General features: G+C 40.6%; 1 protein-coding gene and 1 long non-coding RNA gene across 10 annotated transcripts in view; one reads left to right on the top strand and one right to left on the bottom strand.

Moving 5' to 3' along the window:
• Window positions 1–21,194, bottom strand: part of PLEKHM3 (pleckstrin homology domain containing M3) — a 178,211-nt gene that overhangs the window by 95,299 nt on the left and 61,718 nt on the right. For all 6 annotated transcript variants that reach the window (XM_077884730.1, XM_077884728.1, XM_077884733.1 and 3 more), the window contains exons 4-5: window positions 17,579–17,724; window positions 5,799–5,992 (exon numbers count right to left, since the gene is read on the bottom strand). In XM_077884730.1, the coding sequence (XP_077740856.1) occupies window positions 5,799–5,992; window positions 17,579–17,724 (340 nt within the window). The remainder of the gene's footprint in view (window positions 1–5,798; window positions 5,993–17,578; window positions 17,725–21,194) is intronic.
• The window catches only part of LOC144305680 (uncharacterized), a 140,580-nt gene that overhangs the window by 110,426 nt on the left and 8,960 nt on the right, over window positions 1–21,194 (top strand). Inside the window, exons 6-7 of one of the 4 annotated variants that reach the window (XR_013372684.1) lie at window positions 728–5,391; window positions 18,932–19,961. This is a non-coding gene — a long non-coding RNA (uncharacterized LOC144305680). Of the gene's footprint in view, window positions 1–727; window positions 11,114–18,931; window positions 19,962–21,194 lie in introns of those variants that run through there. The other 3 variants (XR_013372685.1, XR_013372683.1, XR_013372686.1) reach the window with 3 other exon arrangements.

Raw genomic sequence — 21,194 nt, 5'->3', positions numbered from 1 at the left:
ACTGGGTGGCTCAGGGGTTGAGCATCTGCCTTGGGTTCAGGGAGTGATCCTGGTCCTGGTCCTGGGATCAAGCCCCGCATCAGGCTCCCTGCAGGGACCCTGCTTCTCCCTCTGCCTATGTCTCTGCCTCTCTCTCTGTGTATTTCTCACGAATGAATAAATAAATAGCTGGTGTCAGTTGGATGATATTTTCAGCAGTCCAAGGTAAAATGAGGAATAGAATTAATTTTATAATCTATTTGATTTTAGGGGCACCCGGGTAGCTCAGCTGGTTTAAGTGTCTGCCTTTGGTTCATATCATGATCCTGGGGTCCTGGGATGGAGCCCCACATCAGGCTGTCTGCTCCGTGGGGAGCCTGCTTCTTCCTCTCCCCCGTGCTTGTGCGTGCTCTCTCTTAGGTGAATAAATAAAATCTTAAAAAAAAAAAAAACCATTTGATTTTTTTTTTCTTTTTTTCTTTTTTTTTCTATTTGATTTTAAAACGCTGTTTGACTTTTGAGGTCATTTTTTTAAAAATACTACTATGTTCTTTTTTGAAATGGTGAGAAATCTGCGGTAATGTTAAGTTCATTCTGGTTAAAGATATGTATGTAAGACAACCTTATAGATATCTCCATATTCGTGTTTTAAATTTACAGGACTGTGAAATGGAAAGGTCTGGTAAATGCCGTCTTAGGGAAAATGCACTTGTTAACACTAAGCCAGTTGACATGCTTGCTCTCCTAGGCTGCCTGAGCAACTGTGAGCATAAGAGTGCCTGTGTCAGCAACCCCACCTTCCCCCTCATGGGACATCACCATCTGCTACCTCCCTGCCAGGCTTCCCACTCTTCTACATGACCTCAATCAAGGCTTCAGGAGAATTAGAAGTGGTTCCTGTTAAGAGTCTGGAGGCCTCTGGACGCTGCCACCACCAGCAGCAGCACATATACTGGAGAAAGCTACGGTGACCTGGTTCTGAGCGGGCACTCTGCTGCTCACCAGCTTTGTCACATCTGGCAAGTCACATAGCATCCCAGAGTCACAGTTCTTTCTCTTCCTTCTAAATAACATCTGTTTCCCATCTTAAAGGACTGTTGTGAACAAATAATATATTTATGGGAAAGCACTTTTTAATTGATAAACCATAATTATCTTACATGAGCCCCAGGCATCACCGTAAATAAATGAAGTAGGGCAGGAAGAAGAAAAACAGGGTAGCAACGTAGTCTACAGTGAATGACTCTGGGTTTGGGGAGAACAGGAGCAGGAGAGACCATGCAAAGTGGAGCGCCCAGGATCTAATGCTAAGTGACCACTGCCCCTGTGTAATCAGAGCTGCTGGTTTCCTCAGACACCAGGGAGCTTCACTGTGCATACATGAAAACACCCAGGGTATTTAAAGGTTAGCAACTAATTCACAACTTTAAAAGCCAGAGAGACCATTCCTGAAAGGCCAAACAAAACATGTCCGAGGGCAAATTTGGCCCTGAGGTGCCCATGTGTGACGTGTGATGTACACACACATCCATGTGATGTTCTGTTGTTCAGGATACACAGGGCTAAGATCTGCCGCCATTTCTTCTTAGTGTCCCTCCCCAAGACTTCCCTATGGCTGCTGACACAGCTGTGTCCTCACAGTGCTAAGATTTTTCCGAGAGTTCTTCATGTACCTTCATGTGTGGATACTGTAAATAACTCTTCTCATGAAAAGTTAACTAGGCCTTGAACCAATCCAACAGGGTCACCATCTGGTAGTCCTCAGGAACAGTGAACTGTCAGCACTGTAAACATTTTAGACTTCATGCAAGACACTGACTTTTTCTAAACTAATCATCCCTGCCAGTCAAGATTTGCAGTATGGGTTCAGGAACAAGGCATTCATTTAACAACAATAACAAGAATACTGAGGATGAAGACCGGGCGGTCATCATAATGAAAGGTCTAAAAGCAAACTGTGACTTCCCTAATAAGGCGACGACCAAAGTTAGCTCTCTGGCTGTGGAGCACCAATACAATTAATCAGTCTGTTTTCAGTTTTCTCACGACAGCAATATTAACAGTTTGCTTTATTCTGTTTATATGGTGCTGACAGGTCTTCAGCATGTTGGGCCTACTTGCTGGAGATTAATGGCTACTCCTATATGGAGGTAAAAACCAGGCAAAGAGAGAACGCCTTTCACAACTAGATAAGAACTGGCTTCTCTTGCTCTCCTTTTGTTCCCCTCTATTAATTTCTATCAGGGTTATGTAAGATTAGTTGTGTATAGTAGGTTTCTCTTAAGTTTAAATTCTACTTTAAAATGAATGCTCTGTCCCCAAGTGACACAGAAACAAAGGGAACTTTAAATATTACTTCTGGTTGATGAAGAGATGCTAAGTTTATCATCTCTCTTATCAAGGGTGCAGCTGGCTAATTTTGTTTTTAAAATGTCAGACTCCTTATAAAGGTAAAAGGTAAGAGAGGGCTTCTGGTGACAGGAATCTGAGTATATTCGGTGAGTAATGGCTCCTCTTTGCACCTATGGTTATGTAGTGCACACTGTAAGAAGGCAGAAATGATATTAAGTATGGCCTGCTGCAAGAAGTACAGGCATCCCAAAAATCTCAGACCTATTGTACTAAATGGTCTTATTTCAAATCTTTTTATTTTGAAATAACTCCAGACCAGCCCCCTGTAAGAACTGCTGGACACTGGTATACTTTTCTCTGTGCCAGGGTGGGAAGACATGGTAAACTCAAATGCTATTTTAATAGCATCTAAGTATAGAGAAACTAAGATAGCAAATTAAAAAAAAAAAAAAATCAACCTGTCTCCTCTAGGGTTCTGTAGGAATCTCATTCTTTGGTCTTAGGGAACCTGCTGCTGTACTCATTTTTATGCAACAACTGCATGAATAAGTATGTGTTGTATACACAGGAACCTCAGGTCCTATGGCCAGGATGAGCTCTCCAGCCCACTTCCTCTGGCTCACTCCTCTCCTGACATAGGAGAAGGGAACTGGTTCCAGTAGATAGGGCATCAGGGGTGGCTTTTAAGTGGAAATTTTGGGTTTTTAAAAAGATTTTATGTATTTATTCATTAGAGACACAGAGGCAGAGACAGAGTGAGAAGCGGGCTCCATGCAGGGAGCCTGATGCTGGACTTGATCCTGGGACTAGGGTATCATGCCCTGAACCAAAGGCAGATGCTCAATCACTGGCCACCCAGGCATCCCTTAGGTGGAAACTTCTAACAAAGATTTTCAAAGCCAGAGATAAATAAGAACATTCTAGATAGTAAAACAGTATTAATAATGGTATTTATTGAGTGCTTACTATGTATAAGCACTACTGTTTAAGCACTTTAGTTGTAAAAAACCAATTTAATTCCCACATTAAAGAAAGTTAAATCATGTTTCAAGTACAAGATATTTGACAGTAGACCAACATACTGGACTAGATTTGCAAAGATCTTGAATTCCAAATTGTACTTAAATAATTTGCCTGATGAAGGTTCATGAGAGAGGGAAGAAACTGATGTGAGGCTAGCTAGTCTGAAGGATATTGCAATAGTCTTGAGACTCCAAGCCAGGGTGGTACATTTAAAGTGAAAAGGAGAAGAAAGATTTGAGACTTATCTCTAAAACATAACCAATTAAAATTTTTTGACTGCTTTGATTTTTTAGTTCCATTATTCATTCAATATTCAATTATTTTTGAGTTTCAGATGGGTCAGGCATTGTAATAAAGGATATCTAAGAAAAAATAAAGTCTGAAGATCAACTCCTTCCTCAAAATTGGGCTATTAGCCATCATTCAGTGGTCTAAAGTGACACCACAGTAGACATCCATCCATTCCTCCCTCCTTCCTTTCATTCAAAACTTACTGAGTGCCTACCTGTGCCAGGAATGTGTTACATAATGGTCATGAACAAGTGAGGGAAAAAAATGAAAGGAAAAAAAGACTGCTCTCTTCATTTTCATAGCCCTGGGAGTGCCTTCTTTCTGGAACTTCCATTCCTTTTCTGGCCATAGATGCAGGATATGATGATAAACCACCAGACTACTGCACAGGTATTCTTAGTCATCCAAATGAAGAGCAGATCTATTCAATTTCTAAATGTATGCCCTGGCATATTTATCCAAAGCAAAACACTGTATCAGAAAGGTATCTAGGGGCACCCGGGTGGCTCAGACAGCTAAGTGTCTGCCTTCAGCTCAGGTTGTGATCTCAGGGTCCTGGGATTGAGCCCCCTGGTGAGCTCCCTGCTCAGCAAGGCCCCTGCTTCTCCCTCTCTTTCTGCCTTTCCACCCTGCTCAGGCTTACTTACTTGCTCTCAAATGAATAAAAAAAAAAAAAAAAAAAAAAAAACCTTCAAAAAACAGTATCTAACATGATTCCTAAATGTAGATTTTAATACTCTCTAGAAGGATAGGCACAGGAAAAACTAGCTCTGAGCAAAGCCAAAAGTGTGAATAGAACAAATATACTTTGAACAGTATCTCAGGGTACCTGGGTAGCTCAGTGAATGAGCATCTGCCTTTGGCTCAGGTCCAGATCCCAGGGCCCTGGGATCAAGTCCTGCATCAGGCTCCTTCTCCCTCTGCCTCTCTGTATTTCTCATGAATAAATAAATAAAACTCTTAAAAAAAAATAAAAATAAAAACCTTGTATCTAGTTCAGTTGGTAAATTAGAGACACATAATCTTACTGCCTTTCAGGGAAAGCCCTGGTCTTTTAAAATTAAGATTTGCCTAGATTTTATAAGAATAAATCCTGACCATTTCCTAGTGCTTTTTGAAAAACAACTAGGTAATAGAATGACTACCACTGAGAAGTATTTTGCTTCGTGGCAGCTGCCTTTTCATTACTATTTTATGAGAGCTTGTCTAGATATTATGTATTCCTCACTATCTACGTTTAGTTCTTTTTAAAATGTCTTCTTCAGATGCCTGGGATTATGTCAGTATCTTTCTAACCAGATCCCAGATAACAAACTATATCATTTTAATACTTTCCAAAGGTTCTTTTGCATGTAGGCTCACCTCCAGAAACCATGACTAAGGTGTGCTTTTGGTCATTTCTATTAAAATATTAAAAGGTATTTTTAGGGACCAATGAACACCATCAACAATTATTTCAAGTATAAGATAGTTGGTACATGCCAAGGGTGAGACTTGAAATGCCAATAAAATCTAACTGTAAAAGAAGGAATTTGATGAGAGCAGGCATATTTTAACTTCAGTTTTATTTTGAGGATCTGGACCTGGTATGTATGGACTTGTGTGTTCTATGAATTCTGAGATAACTAAGCTATGGAAGAAGAGCCTGCACAGATGGGGACATTTAAAGCAGAATCCTGGGCCTGTGCATCTTAGTCCCAGCCCCCACCGCCTGCATCACTTACCACAACCATCTCCGTATGGAAAGTAAGTTTGAATAACTACTTATTTCCACTGAAAAATGTCTTTAAGTTATAACAGATCAAATGCGTTCATTTTACAAATGGAACTAGGAGAAGTGTAAAATACTCCAGAAGTGATCAAGGAGGACACTCCCATTGATCATCCTCTCACGTTAAGCTACAGAGAGGAGCAGTCTTCACTGTTGGGGAAACTAGTTCCAAGGGTGAAAAGCCTTTAGTTATGCTAAGCTATCCCCTTCATTTATCTGGGCTCAACCAGAGAGGAATTTGGAGGAAGCAAGTCAAAGACGAGCCCAAAGGAAGAGCCACAGGACTTGGGCAGTCCACATGGGGAAGGCCAGGGAGGTCATCTGACGACCTTCTCAGTGGGAGAGGAAAGCCAAGTGGAGCTGCTTGCCCCCTGTGACCTACCTGCGGCGCAGATCCTCGGCCACAGCGGCCCGGCAGCTGAACAGGTAGGCTCGCAGGGACTTCAGCCGCTGCCGCAGCCGCACCACAGTGGCCAGCGGCTCAGCGTGCAGGTACAGCATGGGGTTCTCCCGTTGGATGTCGATCAGGGGCTCTTCATACACGTACTCCAGGAACTCTTTGGCCTGCTTAGATACCTAGGAGATAAACCTCCTCAGTCAGTCTGGAGAATCATCTGGCTTGCCATACCTCTTCCAACTAGGAGCCAGAGTTTAAGTACCAAAGTCACATTTCTGAACAAGCCAAGAGAAAAAGCCCATAATTTAACTAAATATAAATGTTGGTTTTGCTTTCTCTCTTCCGGAAACTTGTAACCTTGGCATGGAAAGAAATTAATTCTGTATCCTGATTATGGTGATGATTACATGAATCTACATGTGCTAAAATGACACAGAACTATACAGACCCAGGATACTCAAGTCCACTTCTGTTTTTTTGATGTTAGTGATCTAAGACGTAACCAATGGGAGAAACTGGGTGAAAGGTACATGGGACCTCTCTTTACTATCCATACATCTTCATGTGAATCTACAATCTCAAAACTTAACACTACTGATAAGTCTTAATTTTTTTTTTTATTTTAAAAACCACATTCATGTATATTTACCGCTTTTGTAAGTAGCCATCTTTTAAAAATAGGTAAATCATGTACATACTAAAAATTCAAAAGGAATAAAAGGATAGCTTAAAAGGACATTATATACAGGATAACTTGCATAAAAAACAGGCTCAAAAACACACTGTAGTGAGCAGAAAGGAGTACTCTTAGTATAACTTTGGGCTTGGACTGACTTAATATATCCATCCAATTCTATATCCATTTCTGATACTAAACATCAAAACTATGAGAAAGATAGTTTTAAAATGCCATTGTCAGGTCACCAGGGTGGCTCAGTTAAGCATCTGCCTCGGGCTCAGGGTTCTGGGATTGAGCCCCACATGGCTCTCTGCTCAGCAGGGAGTCTGCTTCTCCCTCTCTCTCCCTCTGTGCTCCCCCTCAAAGAAGTAGTAAACAAAATCTTTTAAAAAATGTCATTGTCACTAGAGTAGAAACACAAGGTGTCTGAGATACAGAGGGAGTAGCTTAAATAATGTATAACAAGTGGGTAATTTGAGGGACTCTTTACATGCCAATTCACTAATTCTGAGATATGGATTGGCTAGTGACATGTAGATTTGGCTTAGTTTCTATTTATGGAAGGTAAAACCTCTCTAAAAATTTCCACCAAAACTGCTCTAGTACTAGGAGTAAGGATAGAATTCAACATTAAAAATTGAAAATCCACAATGCTTTGCTTTACATTCCAGACTAGAAGTTTATTAATGAAGATAAATAGGATGCAGTCCTTGCCCTCAAGGGACTATTTAGTATAAGAGATAAATATTTAAAACAAAAACTACATGTAGTACAGAGCCTGTCCTCTACTATAAAAGAAATACAGATGGGGTGCACTGGTATCTTGAAGGAGAAATCAACTGTCCTGCGGGGGAAGGGAGCCCTTGGCAAAGCAAGCCACACTGCCTCAAGGTCTAGAAGGATAAACATAAATTCATTTGGTGGGCAAAGATGGTACAGAGGAGAGTACCACAAGTAGATCCAACCATGAAAACAAATCAATACGAATAGGTGGTAACTAAATGTAAGGCTATTGCATGTTGATTAAAACACATTTATGTAATTTAATATTTTCTAATATAAAGCTCAACAAAAGTGTTATGGAGAGATACAAAAAATGGCCTTGATGTTTTTTTTTTCCCTAATGAAAGTCTCATCTCCCCCCCCCGATTATTAGCAATTATTTTTGAGGTACCTGTTGTGTGATCCTTTGGGGTCCTGCAGTTACATAGGGGGTGAAGTTTACAGTCTCTGTAAACCAGCTCACAAAGAGGCACCCAGAATTAGCCAAAACCTTTCACTATTTAACCAGACGGGAAATAACCATTGGCAGGGATAAATAACGCCTCACTTAGAGGCGCAGAGACACAGGTACATGCCAGATAAATACCATAGCCGGTACTAGTGGAGAATAAAGCAGGCATGGCCCTGTCCTCATGTAGCTCAAGGTTCAGTGGAGAAAGAGAGAATTGGGTTCAAATATTTTATTTATCATAGTTAAATATTTGCTATATTTAAATATCTTAAATGAGGAAAAAACGGATGGTGTTCTGGGAAAAGAAGTACAGTCCACTTGAAACTGTTGCTGAAAAATGATGTATTGTACAATTCAATTAGTCTTCCTGGCTCTATTGAGCAGTGTTTATACTGAGTCAGGGCCCTGCTGAATTAGGCTAACAATACTACCTTTTAGTAGGTGAACAGAAGGACAAAGGGCACTGGCCAGTCTCCCAGGCCTGAAAAGGCTTCTCTCTTCAGGTGGTACTTAAGCCCAAAAGGGGGAAAAAAAAAAAGTCTTTTACAGAGACAGTATAAGCAGTGAGACAAATGGCACAGCAGCTACCGACAGTGTTCATAAGCTGAAATTACTAAAAACAAAAACAGAGCTAGTTCAATAATGTCTAAGGCACTGCTTCACAAAGTTATTACCAAGGGTTAAGAATACAGAGCATACTGTGACCATGGCTGCCTGAGTAGGTGAACGAACCCCTGTAACTCTGAGGAATGGTTTTGGCAGCGTGGTTGAGCACACACTCACTTTTGAGAATCCACCACTTACAATGGTAAGGGAATTTTTGAAAGAACTAATAAGAATTTGGCATAAAATGCTATTTTTGCAAAATCGAATGCTATATCCCCATTGGTTTCTTAAGTTCTAAATAACCCTGCATACTGGTATAAGGATTCCATTTTCAAACTCAACTATAATTGGAAAGCTTTTTAAAAACGACATTAAACATATATAGTTACTTAGGGAAGGAAGCCAATGATATTCTTAGGTGATAAAGTTTATGTGAGAGAAAGTTTCTTTCCTGTTAACAGAAATATTACATAAATTATACGTGAACACCAAATATATTCCACCTAAGAGCTACTGTCCTATTTCTTGCCAACCAAATTATGAAAACCATGAAAAAGCCCAAGTGCATTTTCTGATATATATAAAAACTCAGCTCATAGGTGCAGATGGATAGGCCCAATACATTTTTAAAAATGGTTTTGGTTGGCATTCTTTTCCATGATCCCGGGAACTCCATTCACATTAGAAGCAACTTTTGTAGGGTCAATAGTTCATTTTTCAAATCTACTGACCTTTTAGTATTTTACTAAATAATATTTAAGGTTTATTAATAATATAATTTCTTTCCATACCTTTTAGCTTATAAACAGACTAAGTTATAAGAGCTCAAGTCTGTGACTTTATTTTATTGCAATTTGTGAACTGGTGTCCCCTTCACAGGGCTGCAGTCCACGGGATTCAGGAGCTGAGCAGGAGAAAGTCGAGGTAGAAAGCAATTTCTCCACACCTCACACACGAGTTGTTGGAGGAAACAGCAAGTGGGTTATAATTAGCTACAAATTAATAATGACCAAATCTATATTTACATATGTATTTATAAATAAACATAGTTATTTGAGTAGTAACCATCACTAGTATAGATTTAAACATAATACATCTTTTGTTAAGCTGGTGACGGCTACCTCTTAAAAACAGAGTTCTCAAATATTCAGGTTTACGTAATTCTGAGAAAGAGGTTCTGGAATGGTGTCCTGGTATGCTCCCCCACAAAAATAGCCCTGGGTAAGACAGCAATGGAGCAAAGGGAATGTTTAACCAGAGACAGCAATTTGGAGATTGGGGCAGGGGAGGTGGATAGTCAGGACTTCAGTTAAAACAGATGAGGGACACCTGGGTGGCTCAGCCTTTGGCTCAGGGCACAATCCTGAGGTCTCAGGATCAAGTCCACATCAGGCTCCTTGCAGGGAGCCTGCTTCTCACTCTGCCTATGTTTCTGCCTGTCTCTGTCTCTCATGAATAAATTAAATATTAAAAAAAAAAAAAAAACCAGGTGAGAACAGAGTTTTAGAATAAGAAGAACTGGTACAAGTATCTAGTTCAGTTTTTCTCAGACTGTGTTCCAAGGAATACTAGTCCCACAAAAATGGTGTTCTGAGGTCCACCAAGAAAAATGCCACAGGCCACATTCTTCCCTTGGTGATTCAAAGTGTAGCATGTTAGCCTACAAAAGCTTATGGATATCCTTGTCTGCCTCACATGCTTAGGCCAGCAATTTCCCAAACCTATCTGACTGCAGACAGGCAGCTATGTACTGTCGTACGGGAAACTCAGTCTGGGGCCTGTTTATCAACCGGAGAAAGGGCTGCTGTCTCCAACTCCTTCAATCCTCTTGCCATGCTGTGAGCTCCCAGGGATGCTTTCTCTTGAGGGGCCCTGTTCCAGTTACAAAGCTGTCCTAGCTGTGGCCCTCCTATAGAACCCTCTTTTTGAGGAACACCTATTAACAAGCACAGACCTTGTTAATGATCCATGGAACATATTCTGAGAAATGCTGAATTAATATACTTAGTAGGAAAAAAAACCCACTGAATCCAGAGAGCTTAAAGATCTCTGGATACTCTGTTTTGTGCTTTTTAGTATTATTTATATCACAGTTCTTTTTATTTTTTAACAACTCTACCATAAACTCTCTCATCATCACCCCTCAAAGAAGGTGATGCCTGTCCATGTTCTCTCCTTCCTTTTTCCCAAATACAAAGCCAAGGCATTACAAAGGGAGACTAACCGATGATATAATTTAGTAGTATGCTGGCCATTTGATTTTAACTATGAAACAAAAATTAAAGTCCAGGGGCTCCTGGGTGGCTGAGTCAGCTAAGCATCTTCCTTAGGCTCAGGTCATGATCCCAGGGTTCTGGGATTGAGCCCTGTGTCAGGCTCCCTGCTTCTCCCGCTCCCTCTGTCTGCTGCTCCCCCTGCTTGTGTTCTCTGTCAAATAAATAAAATCTTTAAAAAGAAAGTCCAGTAACACACCATTTATCTAGAAGTCACTTATTTGTGTATTTGTTTACGGTCTTTCTCCCTCCACTGGAGTACAAGCATTCAAAAGGCAGAGACTATATCTCCACTGCCTAGAACAGTGAGCATGGTGAGTGTTCAATTAATACTTGCTGAAGAGTGTTTTACAATGCTCTGGCTGTGAGTCTAGACCACACACTCTTACTTTACACACACTTCTAACAGCTATTTGTTTCTAAGTTTACCACATATTTAGAGTTAAGAAAGTCAAAAAGGGGAAGGACAGCTTGAGGCAGCACAGTCACACCAGAAGTGATGGCTGACATCCTGGTACTAAGGAAGAAAAATGTTTGCAAGAAGATACAGGTAGAAGTGTAGCACACAATCCCTACTGAGGAAATCTGGAATTTGCAGCAAACTCAAAAATGTACAAACCTACATCTAGGAAGGTGTCCTCAGTCTTACTTGTGAATGAAAGAACTTACATTCAGAATGTATAAAGTTGTTCATTGAATCATTACCTGTAATAGCAAAAAACTGAAAAGCAATCATGAAAAAAAAAAAAAGACTGGTTAGGTTGTCATGTGTGTATAAAATGTGTAAAATTCATGACAGAAAATGGAGTGGCTATAAAAAAAAAAAAAAAAAGAAAACAGGCAAGCCTAGGAAGAGTGATATGATCTAAATGGAACAGAGAGCTCTCCAAAAGCAGCATGTAGATCATCTATTGCCACTGTTGTGTAAAAAAGCACATACACATAAAATATCTCTGGAAAGATACACAAGAGTAATTTGGTTGCCTGTGGGAAGAAGAATAAGAGAGGTGGGAGGCAGATTAACTCTATGCATGCCCTTTGTACTTTTTGCAACTTGAAATTTGTGGAAGTTTATTCTTCTCTTTCAAACATAAGTGTATAGCAGTGCAAGGTAATTTATTTATGGAAAAGTAGCCTTCTATACCACATTAAATCACACTAAAGTAATCACAGAACAATCCTATTTATAAGTCTGAGGCATTAAAAAAAGGCAAATGTCAATACATATTTTCTGAAATAGAATATATGGAGCTAAGTGAGTTAAAATTTTAGGAATAACAAAAGCAACGATTACATTACTGAAAGTCTGGAGAATAAAGATCATGAAAGGAAAAAAAAATGTATCACAATCTTACCACAGTAAAATAACCACTTATTACTTTGGTATAATGTTTCCTTCTTGTATTTTTCCCTATTGTGAAAAATTATGGCAAAAGTCTTACTAAAATCAATCCCAACCATAATACTTCTTGGTGCTCTTGAAACAGGCACTGGGGACTAATGGAGAAGGAATCAGGAGATCTTAAGGTTAATTGCAATTTGTTCACAAAATCTCCAAATGACTCTGAGCAAGTGGTTTTTCCCATCAGCGAGCTGCTCTCCAGCTCTGTGAGGGCAGTACAGCTTGCCTTGAATGCCTCTCAAGATGTAGAGATAGGAAATGGTTTATGTAACATGGAAAACCCCTAGCTAAATGGAATGTGAATATTCAGGCTAGAACACAAAAATATTTTTTAAAAGCACAACAGAAGGGAACAATATAGGAAGAGCTGAGGCTAAGTTTGAGGTCCTCACCACCTCTTTGTCCTACTTGGTATTTTTGAATGGGAGGGCGGAGAGTAGGGGACAAGTTGCCTTCAAAGAGAATTTCATTAGAAAATGGCTATAGAACACGATGGTAAGGTTTAGCTTCTGGGTAATCCTGGAGCTCAATTCAATTTGCAGGATGTATACCGGAAAATAGATGAAATCCTGCTTTAAAAATAATTAGGAGTATTATTACTCCAGAGGGCAGACAAGGAAATGCTTCAGATGACAGATTTCAATCTGCTCTGCAAAACCATTTTTTCACTCTTAAATGGATATTTAAGCCAGTCACGTACTTCTTATTAAGGAGAGGAGGCAGATCTAGCAGAATGATGTCTGGTCTGGGAAACTGATAGGTCTGAATTGATCCTCACAATTAGAAACATTAAGTTAAATCCTGGTGTCTGAGCAAAGACAAACAGATCCTGGACTAAATGGAATATGGTTACTTAATGCCAGTGAGAGATGATCCTGATAAAATTGACCAGCTCTGTTGTTGCTTTAAAATCTTCCCTGGTCCACTGAGAACCTTGCAAGGAAGGTCTGACAAAGGAGATTTTCCTTATGTACAACATGGATGAAGCGAGGGTACCTAACACCTTCAGTGAGTTACTTATCCTCTCAAATCAAACCTTGTCAATGACAGCACAGCAAAATGTCTGCTCTAGAAAAAAAGGCTGCAAGCGTCAGTGACAGCTAAACTGATGATGGTTTCAGTGGCCTTTACAGCTCACTGCAAACGGATCTGGATTTCCTCTACCATTTCACATCTCCATAAGCCATGTCTGATTTTCAAATTTTCCTCATTTAGTGCCACCTCTTCTGTTTTAACTCCTCGGAGTGGTACATATTCTTTCTGTTGGCAGGTGTCACTAGCCTAAGCTCTGGGTGACCACGGGGCTGGCATTGCCTCCCTAACTTGCTCTCTGTACACCTCTCTTAGCTGCCAAAGTCCTGCTATAAGCAGATTAATCTAAATAATCTAAACCAAACTCAACCAGCATTCTTTCCCTCTAAATACACTGTTATCTAATACACACAAGGCAAATATATTTATAGCTGATATTCAGAGTGTCAAGTACAAGATGCAGAGAAGAGAATGATAACTCCGTCTGGGAAAGGAAATGAAGTTTAAGACAGTCTCAGTTAGGGCTTGCCACACTGAATGAGGGCAAGGGGACGATGAGAGGTGGGAACCAGCACAGCAGGACTGAAGACTAGGATGCTCATGGAGGCAGGGAGGTAGCGCATGAAGGGGCTAGAAGAGCAGGGATGAGAGATCCCAGGCTAAGAGATTTGTGTTTAACTTGTATACAATCATAGTAAAAGCTGGCATTAGCCAAGCACCCATTGTGCTAGGGGCTTTCTCTGAGTCGTTGTTTTAAGCAAACAGCAATCTTATGAAGTGGTTACTATCATCAACACCTCCATTCTAAAGGTGAAGAAACAGACTGAGACAGAGTACAAAACTTACCCATGGCAAGATTAGGGTTTCCTGAACTACTGCTGGGGCAAAACTTGCAGGGAAGAAGCAGTTAGGAGGCTACCAAACTCCTTCATGGGAGTGACGCCGAAGGTTTGAGTTCGTGGGGTGGGATCACAGGTGCAGAAGAGTGTAAAGCCAGCAGTTGACTTATGCTAACTGATTAGATAGGGCGGGGGTGGCAGAGGGAAGAGCCCAAGCTATCTCCCAGTGCTGGCAGTGGGGACTGGTGGGACCACAGACATTCCAGAGGGACAGGTTATGAGGGTGATGAAGCTGATTTGGGAGGTATTGAGCTAGAGGGGCCCATAAGATAGGCCTCATCCCCTCACTGATTCAGTGTACATTCTTGCTTATGTACCACATGCCAGAAACTACTGAGACAGGTTCCCTGTGTCCAGGGAGCTCACAGAGAAGGGCAGCATAAATGTGAGGATTATGAAAATAATTAAAACAGCTTCCACCATTTAAGCACTTACCAGGATTATCTGCAGATAGCCGGTCCTATTTACCCTATTCACATGACTTATGTAGGTAACTATCAGAGTTACAATAAGAATGAATCCTTATTCGGCACACACTATGTCCTAGGCACTATTCTAAACACTTGACATGTATGAACCCATGTAACCAGCAGTGGTCCTATGAAGTGTTATTAATGTACTCATTTTACAGATGAGGACACTCAAACATAGGGAGACAACATAACCTGCCCAGGTTAGACAGCTAATAAATGGCCAAGACAAAACCTGAACTTAGGGAGTCTGGGTTCATTTTACAAAGTAGGAAACTGAGGCTCAGGAAAGTTCAAGTAATTTGTCCCAGCAAATCAAGCCCTGAATAAGAGGTGGAAGTAGGATTTGGACAAATGCCTGTTTAACTCCAAGCTGCTGCTACTAAGCCCCTAACTAAGAGTAATTATAGAGACACACACATGGTAGTGGTGGCACGAAGGAGAGAGCCAACAATGCAGCAAATAGGATAGGGTAGGAATATCAGGAAAGATGTTGCCAAAGAGGACATGCTTTTATCAGCTCTGGAAGAATGAAGAAGAGTTCCCCCTATGGATAACAGTACCTATAGTACATGTGGAAGGATGCTCTCTAAACAGGAAAAAAGGGCTCTTTTCCCTGTGATAGGGGAAGCAGTAAGGACAGGTACAAATACAGATACATTTGTAGGAATTCATATCCATATCTTGTAATTTCAATGTTGTCCTTGAAGTAGAGGCAAGGTCATATGCTGAAAAGGACAGGGATGAGGCACCCTGAAGACAGTGAAGATGTGGATGGTTATTGGATTGACCAGGAGACAGGGCTGCCCAGGGATATAGAAAGGGTGTCAGCCAAATAGCCCCTCACAATTTTCATGTTTGTTTTAGACTTCAAAAATTACAGACAGGGGACAGTTATGAGTCCCTTCCCCACTTACCTTGCTCCCAGGTTACGTTGAAAGTGTCACACATCTATTAGCAAGGAGGTATAAAAGCAGTCATATGGACTATGTTTGGACAAAGCACTTTGCATGGAAGGTATATTCAGGGCAGATGGACAGCATTCTGGCAGAAGAATCAGAAAAGCTTCTAGTCAGTCAGGTACCAGAATTTGGGCCCAACCGAGGACCACAAAAGAATCCTAGGCCTAGATTACTTCAGTGGCTTAGATTCCCTGACTTGCCAAATTCTGGCTTGTTTATGCATCGGGGGAACTGCAGTATAGTGCAGCTAATGAGTGCAGTATGATTCACAAACCTTGAAGACTACCAGGTTGAAAGTTAGAGCTAAGATGTCATTTAGCAATTAAATCCACAGATCTCCTTTTTAGTAGCAAAACTGGAGTTGGAGATAAAAGTAGGAATCATCAGGGAGTTAAAACCATGGAAGAGAAAAGAGATAATGCAACAGAGTATAAAGTGGGAAAAGGAAACAAAAAATGAAGCCAAGGAACTGCAACATGAAAGGTGTAGGCAGAAGACAAAGAATCAGATAAGGTGAGAGAGGAAAAAGAGTTCAGGGTAGGAGGAGAACCAGGAGAATTCCTCGACAAATAGTATATCCCAGAGAAGTGCAGTAGAACAAGAAACTGATGAGGATCAGTCACATTTGGCAAAACTGACGGAGGAGCTAAGATCACGAGCAGAGGCAGAAGGAATAAACTTTCCATAGAAGGAGTGATGTTTCTTCTGTGGCTGGAAGGAGGACGAGGAGGATGGGTGTAGATGTGGACAAGTTTAGAAAAGGGTTGTCAGAATTACTGCCCAATCACTCCTATATCGCTATGAAATAGAAGGTAAAGGCACTTCCCAGAGTGACTGGGGCTGGGTGTTTCATCTCTTTAGGATCACAGGTGCTGAAATAAATCAATGTGATGACAGCTACTGATGAAAATGGAAGAGGACTTCCCCCAAGCTCCCCACTGGCACCTACATCCACAGACTCTGTCTTTTCTCTTACTTCCTGCTCCAAGCAAAGGGCAACCCTCCTACTGTCTACACGATTCTTACTCAACCACATCATTCTAGCAATTCTCTCTCTCCTAGGTAGTCCACATCAGCATAGAAAACATGCTGTTATTTCTTCCAAAAATCAAACCCAATTTCATCCTACTTCCCCTCTCGTTACTCCTCACACCTCTACATCCCCTTAGAGCAAAACTTCTCGGGAGCTGTCTGTCCTTGTCTCCTGTTCCTCTCCTGTTCCATGTCAAACTCACTCCCATCAGAGCTTCACTGCCACTGCTCAATTCAAACTGCTCTCATGAAGGTCACTCATTACCTCCACATTCCTAAATCCCATGGTCAATTCTCAGGGCTCATCTTACCTGACCTATGTAGCCTCTGTCACAAGTGATCTGAAGACCTGTTCTATGTGTGGCTGGTTGGACACCCTTGGGTCCTTCTCCCTCACTGTGCACTATTTGCTCCTCTCCTCTCTACCCTCTTAAGGTGAGTGTCCTGGTGCTCAGACTTCCTCTCCTCCTCTGTTGACTTGCACTTTTACAGCTACCAAGTCTGTTATTTGTACTTCTGGGATACCCTGCTTGGCTGTTAGCAGTTACTTTGCAAAGCTGTTAGCATATACCTGTGCTTCTCACTTCCTCCCTTTTTGAAAAGTAAACAACATTCCAGGTGAAGAGTGGCTCAGTGCACTGCTCCTTGGTGTGGACAGCCACCCAGAAATCCTCATAGCTTTTCTCCAGTTTCTAATTCCAGGGGAGATGGACTTGCTGGAAGACTGACGTTCAAATGAGTAGGAGTGCTACTCTAAGAAATATCTTGAATTATATTAAGTCCTCTCCTTCAGAAGTCACCAGTATGCTACTTTCCTGTTGCATTATTTTCCTGTTTTTATCCTCGGAGAGTGTTCTGATTTTGGAGATAAGATCTAATAAAAAATAAGGGAGGCCTCTTTTTCTATCAGAATTCTTTTTTAGCATTCCATAGTTCATTTTCGAGGCCCAGAAGTAAAAACTGCTATATTATCTTTTTAAATGAGGAAATTAATAAGTCATAGTTACACCTTTAAATGTGAGATATTTAAGAACCATTAGATAAGATCTTGTAGCTTTTATGAGACTACCTAGTCAAGTTTGCTTCAAATTCTTAGGCCATTATTTTTATAACCCACACAACAATAGCTGAATACCTACATTGCTATTATGAAGTAAACTGAGGTTCTCTACTTACCTTATATTTTGAAGTATCCCAGTTGTGAACTATGCGTGCTGGGATGAGAAAACTGTCGTCCACATGGCAGTTGCTGCAGTAATACCACCCACTGTAATTGCACACCTTGGCTTTCCCATTGGAAAGGCCTATGGATCGCTGACATCCTGTCCAAGGCAAAAGAGAGTCTATGATTAGTGTTGTACTTTTAACATCACAGAACAAAGTTATACAACCCTCAAACAAAAGTCCACAGCAGGGGGAAAAAAAAAAAACTTGTGAGAATACATGTAGAGATGTGTCCTCTTCTTCCTAGCCTGATAGCCTCCACCCCCCCACCTCCTAAGGCGCTGCCATAACTGGCACCTAGCTGGTCCCGTTTCTGGTCTCCTTACGTCTTCTGCAGACAGATGTCAGAGATCAGCCTTTCTACAACCCCACTATTAGCACCTCACTTCTCCTCATAAACTCTGTTTCTACCACCAGACATTTTGCTGGGGGCTTCTCATCAAGGATCTTATTCACCAGGCACAACATTTCTGTGAGATGATGTCAGCTAAGTTAAGAATTTTGTCTGAGGTCACCCACCCAGTAAGAGGTGGAGTTTGGATTTGGCTCTTAGCTTGTCACTTGTCTGAGTTTAAAATGATTCTAAAAACTGATATGTGGCTTTCCTTCACTTACATAGTCAATGAAAGAAATCTGTCCTTCGATTGGCCCCTGTATCACCTTTCCAACTACCTACTCCTACTACTCTCCAATGGGAATATAACTTCTTTATTGCAATCAGAGAACTCTCCTCACTATTCCTCAAATAAACAGTGTGCTCATTCCATCCTCCACATGCTGGCACATAATTACTTCTCCTTACACAACACCCTCTTCTCTGATTTCCACTTTGCCAAATCCTGCCCATTACTCAAGACCAGTGGCTGCTTGCAAGTCCTTGCTAAGGCCCTTTTTATGTTCAAGGAAATCCATGATTCTGTGAGTACTGTCCTGAGACTCTCAGGGGGAATGGTAATAATCTTGGCCCTGTCACAAAGAAGTCATTCTTTTTCTTTAGGTAGGAGGAACTACCTTTTCTTGGTGAGTATAGAAATTCTATCACAGTCCAAAGGACAAAATCCTGGCAGCCCAGAACAGGTGATCATGATTATACAAACAGCAACATTATCCTGGTATTTCTGATCTACTGCTTTCATTTCAGAAACCCTTCCATGTGGCCCATTTCATGGCTGGATCAAGAACTGTACTGATCAAAGAAATCTCACATTAAGCCTATTTCATGATAAGGGTACAAAATGATTTACTCTTAATCCTCCTCCTCCTCTTCATCACCACCATCACTAATGCACCTCATTTCCATTAAAGGGGCTCCAGTTTATTTAACAAACTGCTAAGCGAAGAAGAAACTGATTCACATGAACTACATGAATGAAAATATCACAAAACTCAAAGGACTTTCATTTTCAGCACAAATAAAATGTTATCAGTAATCAAACAATTTCACAGTGCATTCTCCAGGAAGAGAATTAGATCCTATTGTTTTTAAAGACAAGAGGTACTGAAAGACAGTAAGTAAAATATCAGTATTATGCTTCAGAAGCTTCATAGTGTTCCTTCCTGGAAAGGTTATTTCTTTACTACTGAGTAGCAGCAAAATCAGGACAAGCTCCTGTTTTTCAGAAAGGCTGAGCAATGGGATATGTGCAATAGATAAAGAAGAACGGAATACGCATGTTGCTGCTATTGCACAGAGGAGAGGCCATCACAATGACTACGCTATGAGCACTGGAATGCTGTTTGCTGCACTCACTGGCTGCGTTATTGCTCATCTGGCACTTAGCACATGCTTCCTGAAACTACTATGCCTTTTTATGTGCTTGTCCAGCAAGAACCATTCTATAAACTCCTCAGATCTGTTTTTTACCCTTAGTACGTAACACAGAGCTTAACATACAGCAGACTATTAATAACTGTGTAGAAAGGATGACAAACTGAATATTATTTGACACACATACACCTGCATAAAGAGATTTTAATTTCTCGTAAGGATTCTAGAACTGATCCTCCTAACCTGGTCACTTTTTAAACAGCATACTTTTGTTAATAACCTCTTGAAAAATATGCTGCTCATTCTAGGAATTACACATTACTCATGTGTTCATATATGGACTATGGAAGAGAATTCAGTGGAACTTGACGTATCCTAGAGACTGGGATATTGCTGTTTCCCAAAATTTGCTGATGGTCAAATTGACTTAACACTGAAATGACAATGAATAAAACTCAGTCGTTCCTTAATGATTTAGAAAATGATCATGGTCTTTTAGGAATTCCAGAGTTTATTTTTTATTTTTATTTTTTTCACCTCACTGAATTCCAGAGTTTAAACCTCTCACCACAAAACACACCATAACTGACCAAAAATAAATTCAGGTCACTTTAGTTTTTTGATTGTTTGAATTTTGGATGTAATTAGCATCAGTAAGCACTTGCTGGATATTTATATATGATTTAGTGGGTATTACTGGGTTTATCAGTCTATAATTTTTAATGACTTTATTATAATTTTTAGATGCAACATACATAAGCAATATTAAAATACATAAATGTGCATTTTAAGAAAGTACTGGTCTTAAAACATGTATATCAAGCAGGCACACAGGTCCAAAGCCTAACATGTTGGGGGTTCAACTATAATGAGCTAAGCATTCTCACCACTGCACTAGTTTCCAGGTTCATCAAAGTAGAGCTGAGAGACGTGGCTAGGTCTCACTCAGGTTTTATGTTAGAAAGAAGCTAACAGCACGTAAACTCCTAGCTCTTGGGTGTCTTTACCTTCATACCATATTTAGAACCATGCTCTCCTACTTTCCATGCTGAAATTACCCCTAGGGATCCAGAAGTAGGTTTGAACCTATCTGCATGCTTAGGACTATTTTGGATACATGGTGTATAGACCAGCACAAGTCTAGAGTTAGAAAGCCCGTTCTTGTGTAGGACACACTGTAAACTTGACCCATCAAACTCTCAAAATAAAGAGGCCAGCCTAAATCAGTGGTTTCCTATATTCAGTGAGGGTCAGAATTTTCTGGAGATGTTTGTGAAAAATACTGTCTCCTCCCCCACCCCAACTCCTATCCACATACCTCGATTCTGCAGATCTGGATTAGGGCTCAGGAACCTACATTTCTGCCCAATCAGCCAACTACCACCTGAGACCCTGGTGGGGAGAAACTGACGATGGCTCCTTGTTTTCTAGGTGACTGCAGAAGTCTCTCCAAGCTCTAAAATTCCAATTCTATTCAAGTGCAGAGGGTGTACAGACCCCTAAGTGAAAAGCTCATAATTTGTCATGTAATTTATGTTCTAGGCTTCCAAAATCAACATTTCAGGTTCTTAGTCAATTTCTAAAAATCTGCTATATAGAAAGAACCTCAGTTCATTTTACCGGTGTTTCTCCCAGAGCATTCACTGTCCCTACTGAGAATCATCTTATTTAGTTTAGAATTAAAAGTTTTATCTCCAAATCCAATGTAGTATTTGATACTGAAAGAACATAGGATATCAAGAAAGATTAGAGGCTAGTGGCCTTATACAGATTCATTTTCCGAAAAGCAACACCTACCCT

This window comes from Canis aureus, chromosome 36, assembly GCF_053574225.1.
Source record: "Canis aureus isolate CA01 chromosome 36, VMU_Caureus_v.1.0, whole genome shotgun sequence".
Classification (NCBI taxonomy): domain Eukaryota; kingdom Metazoa; phylum Chordata; class Mammalia; order Carnivora; family Canidae; genus Canis; species Canis aureus.
This window is presented reverse-complemented; position numbering and strand designations above follow the sequence as displayed.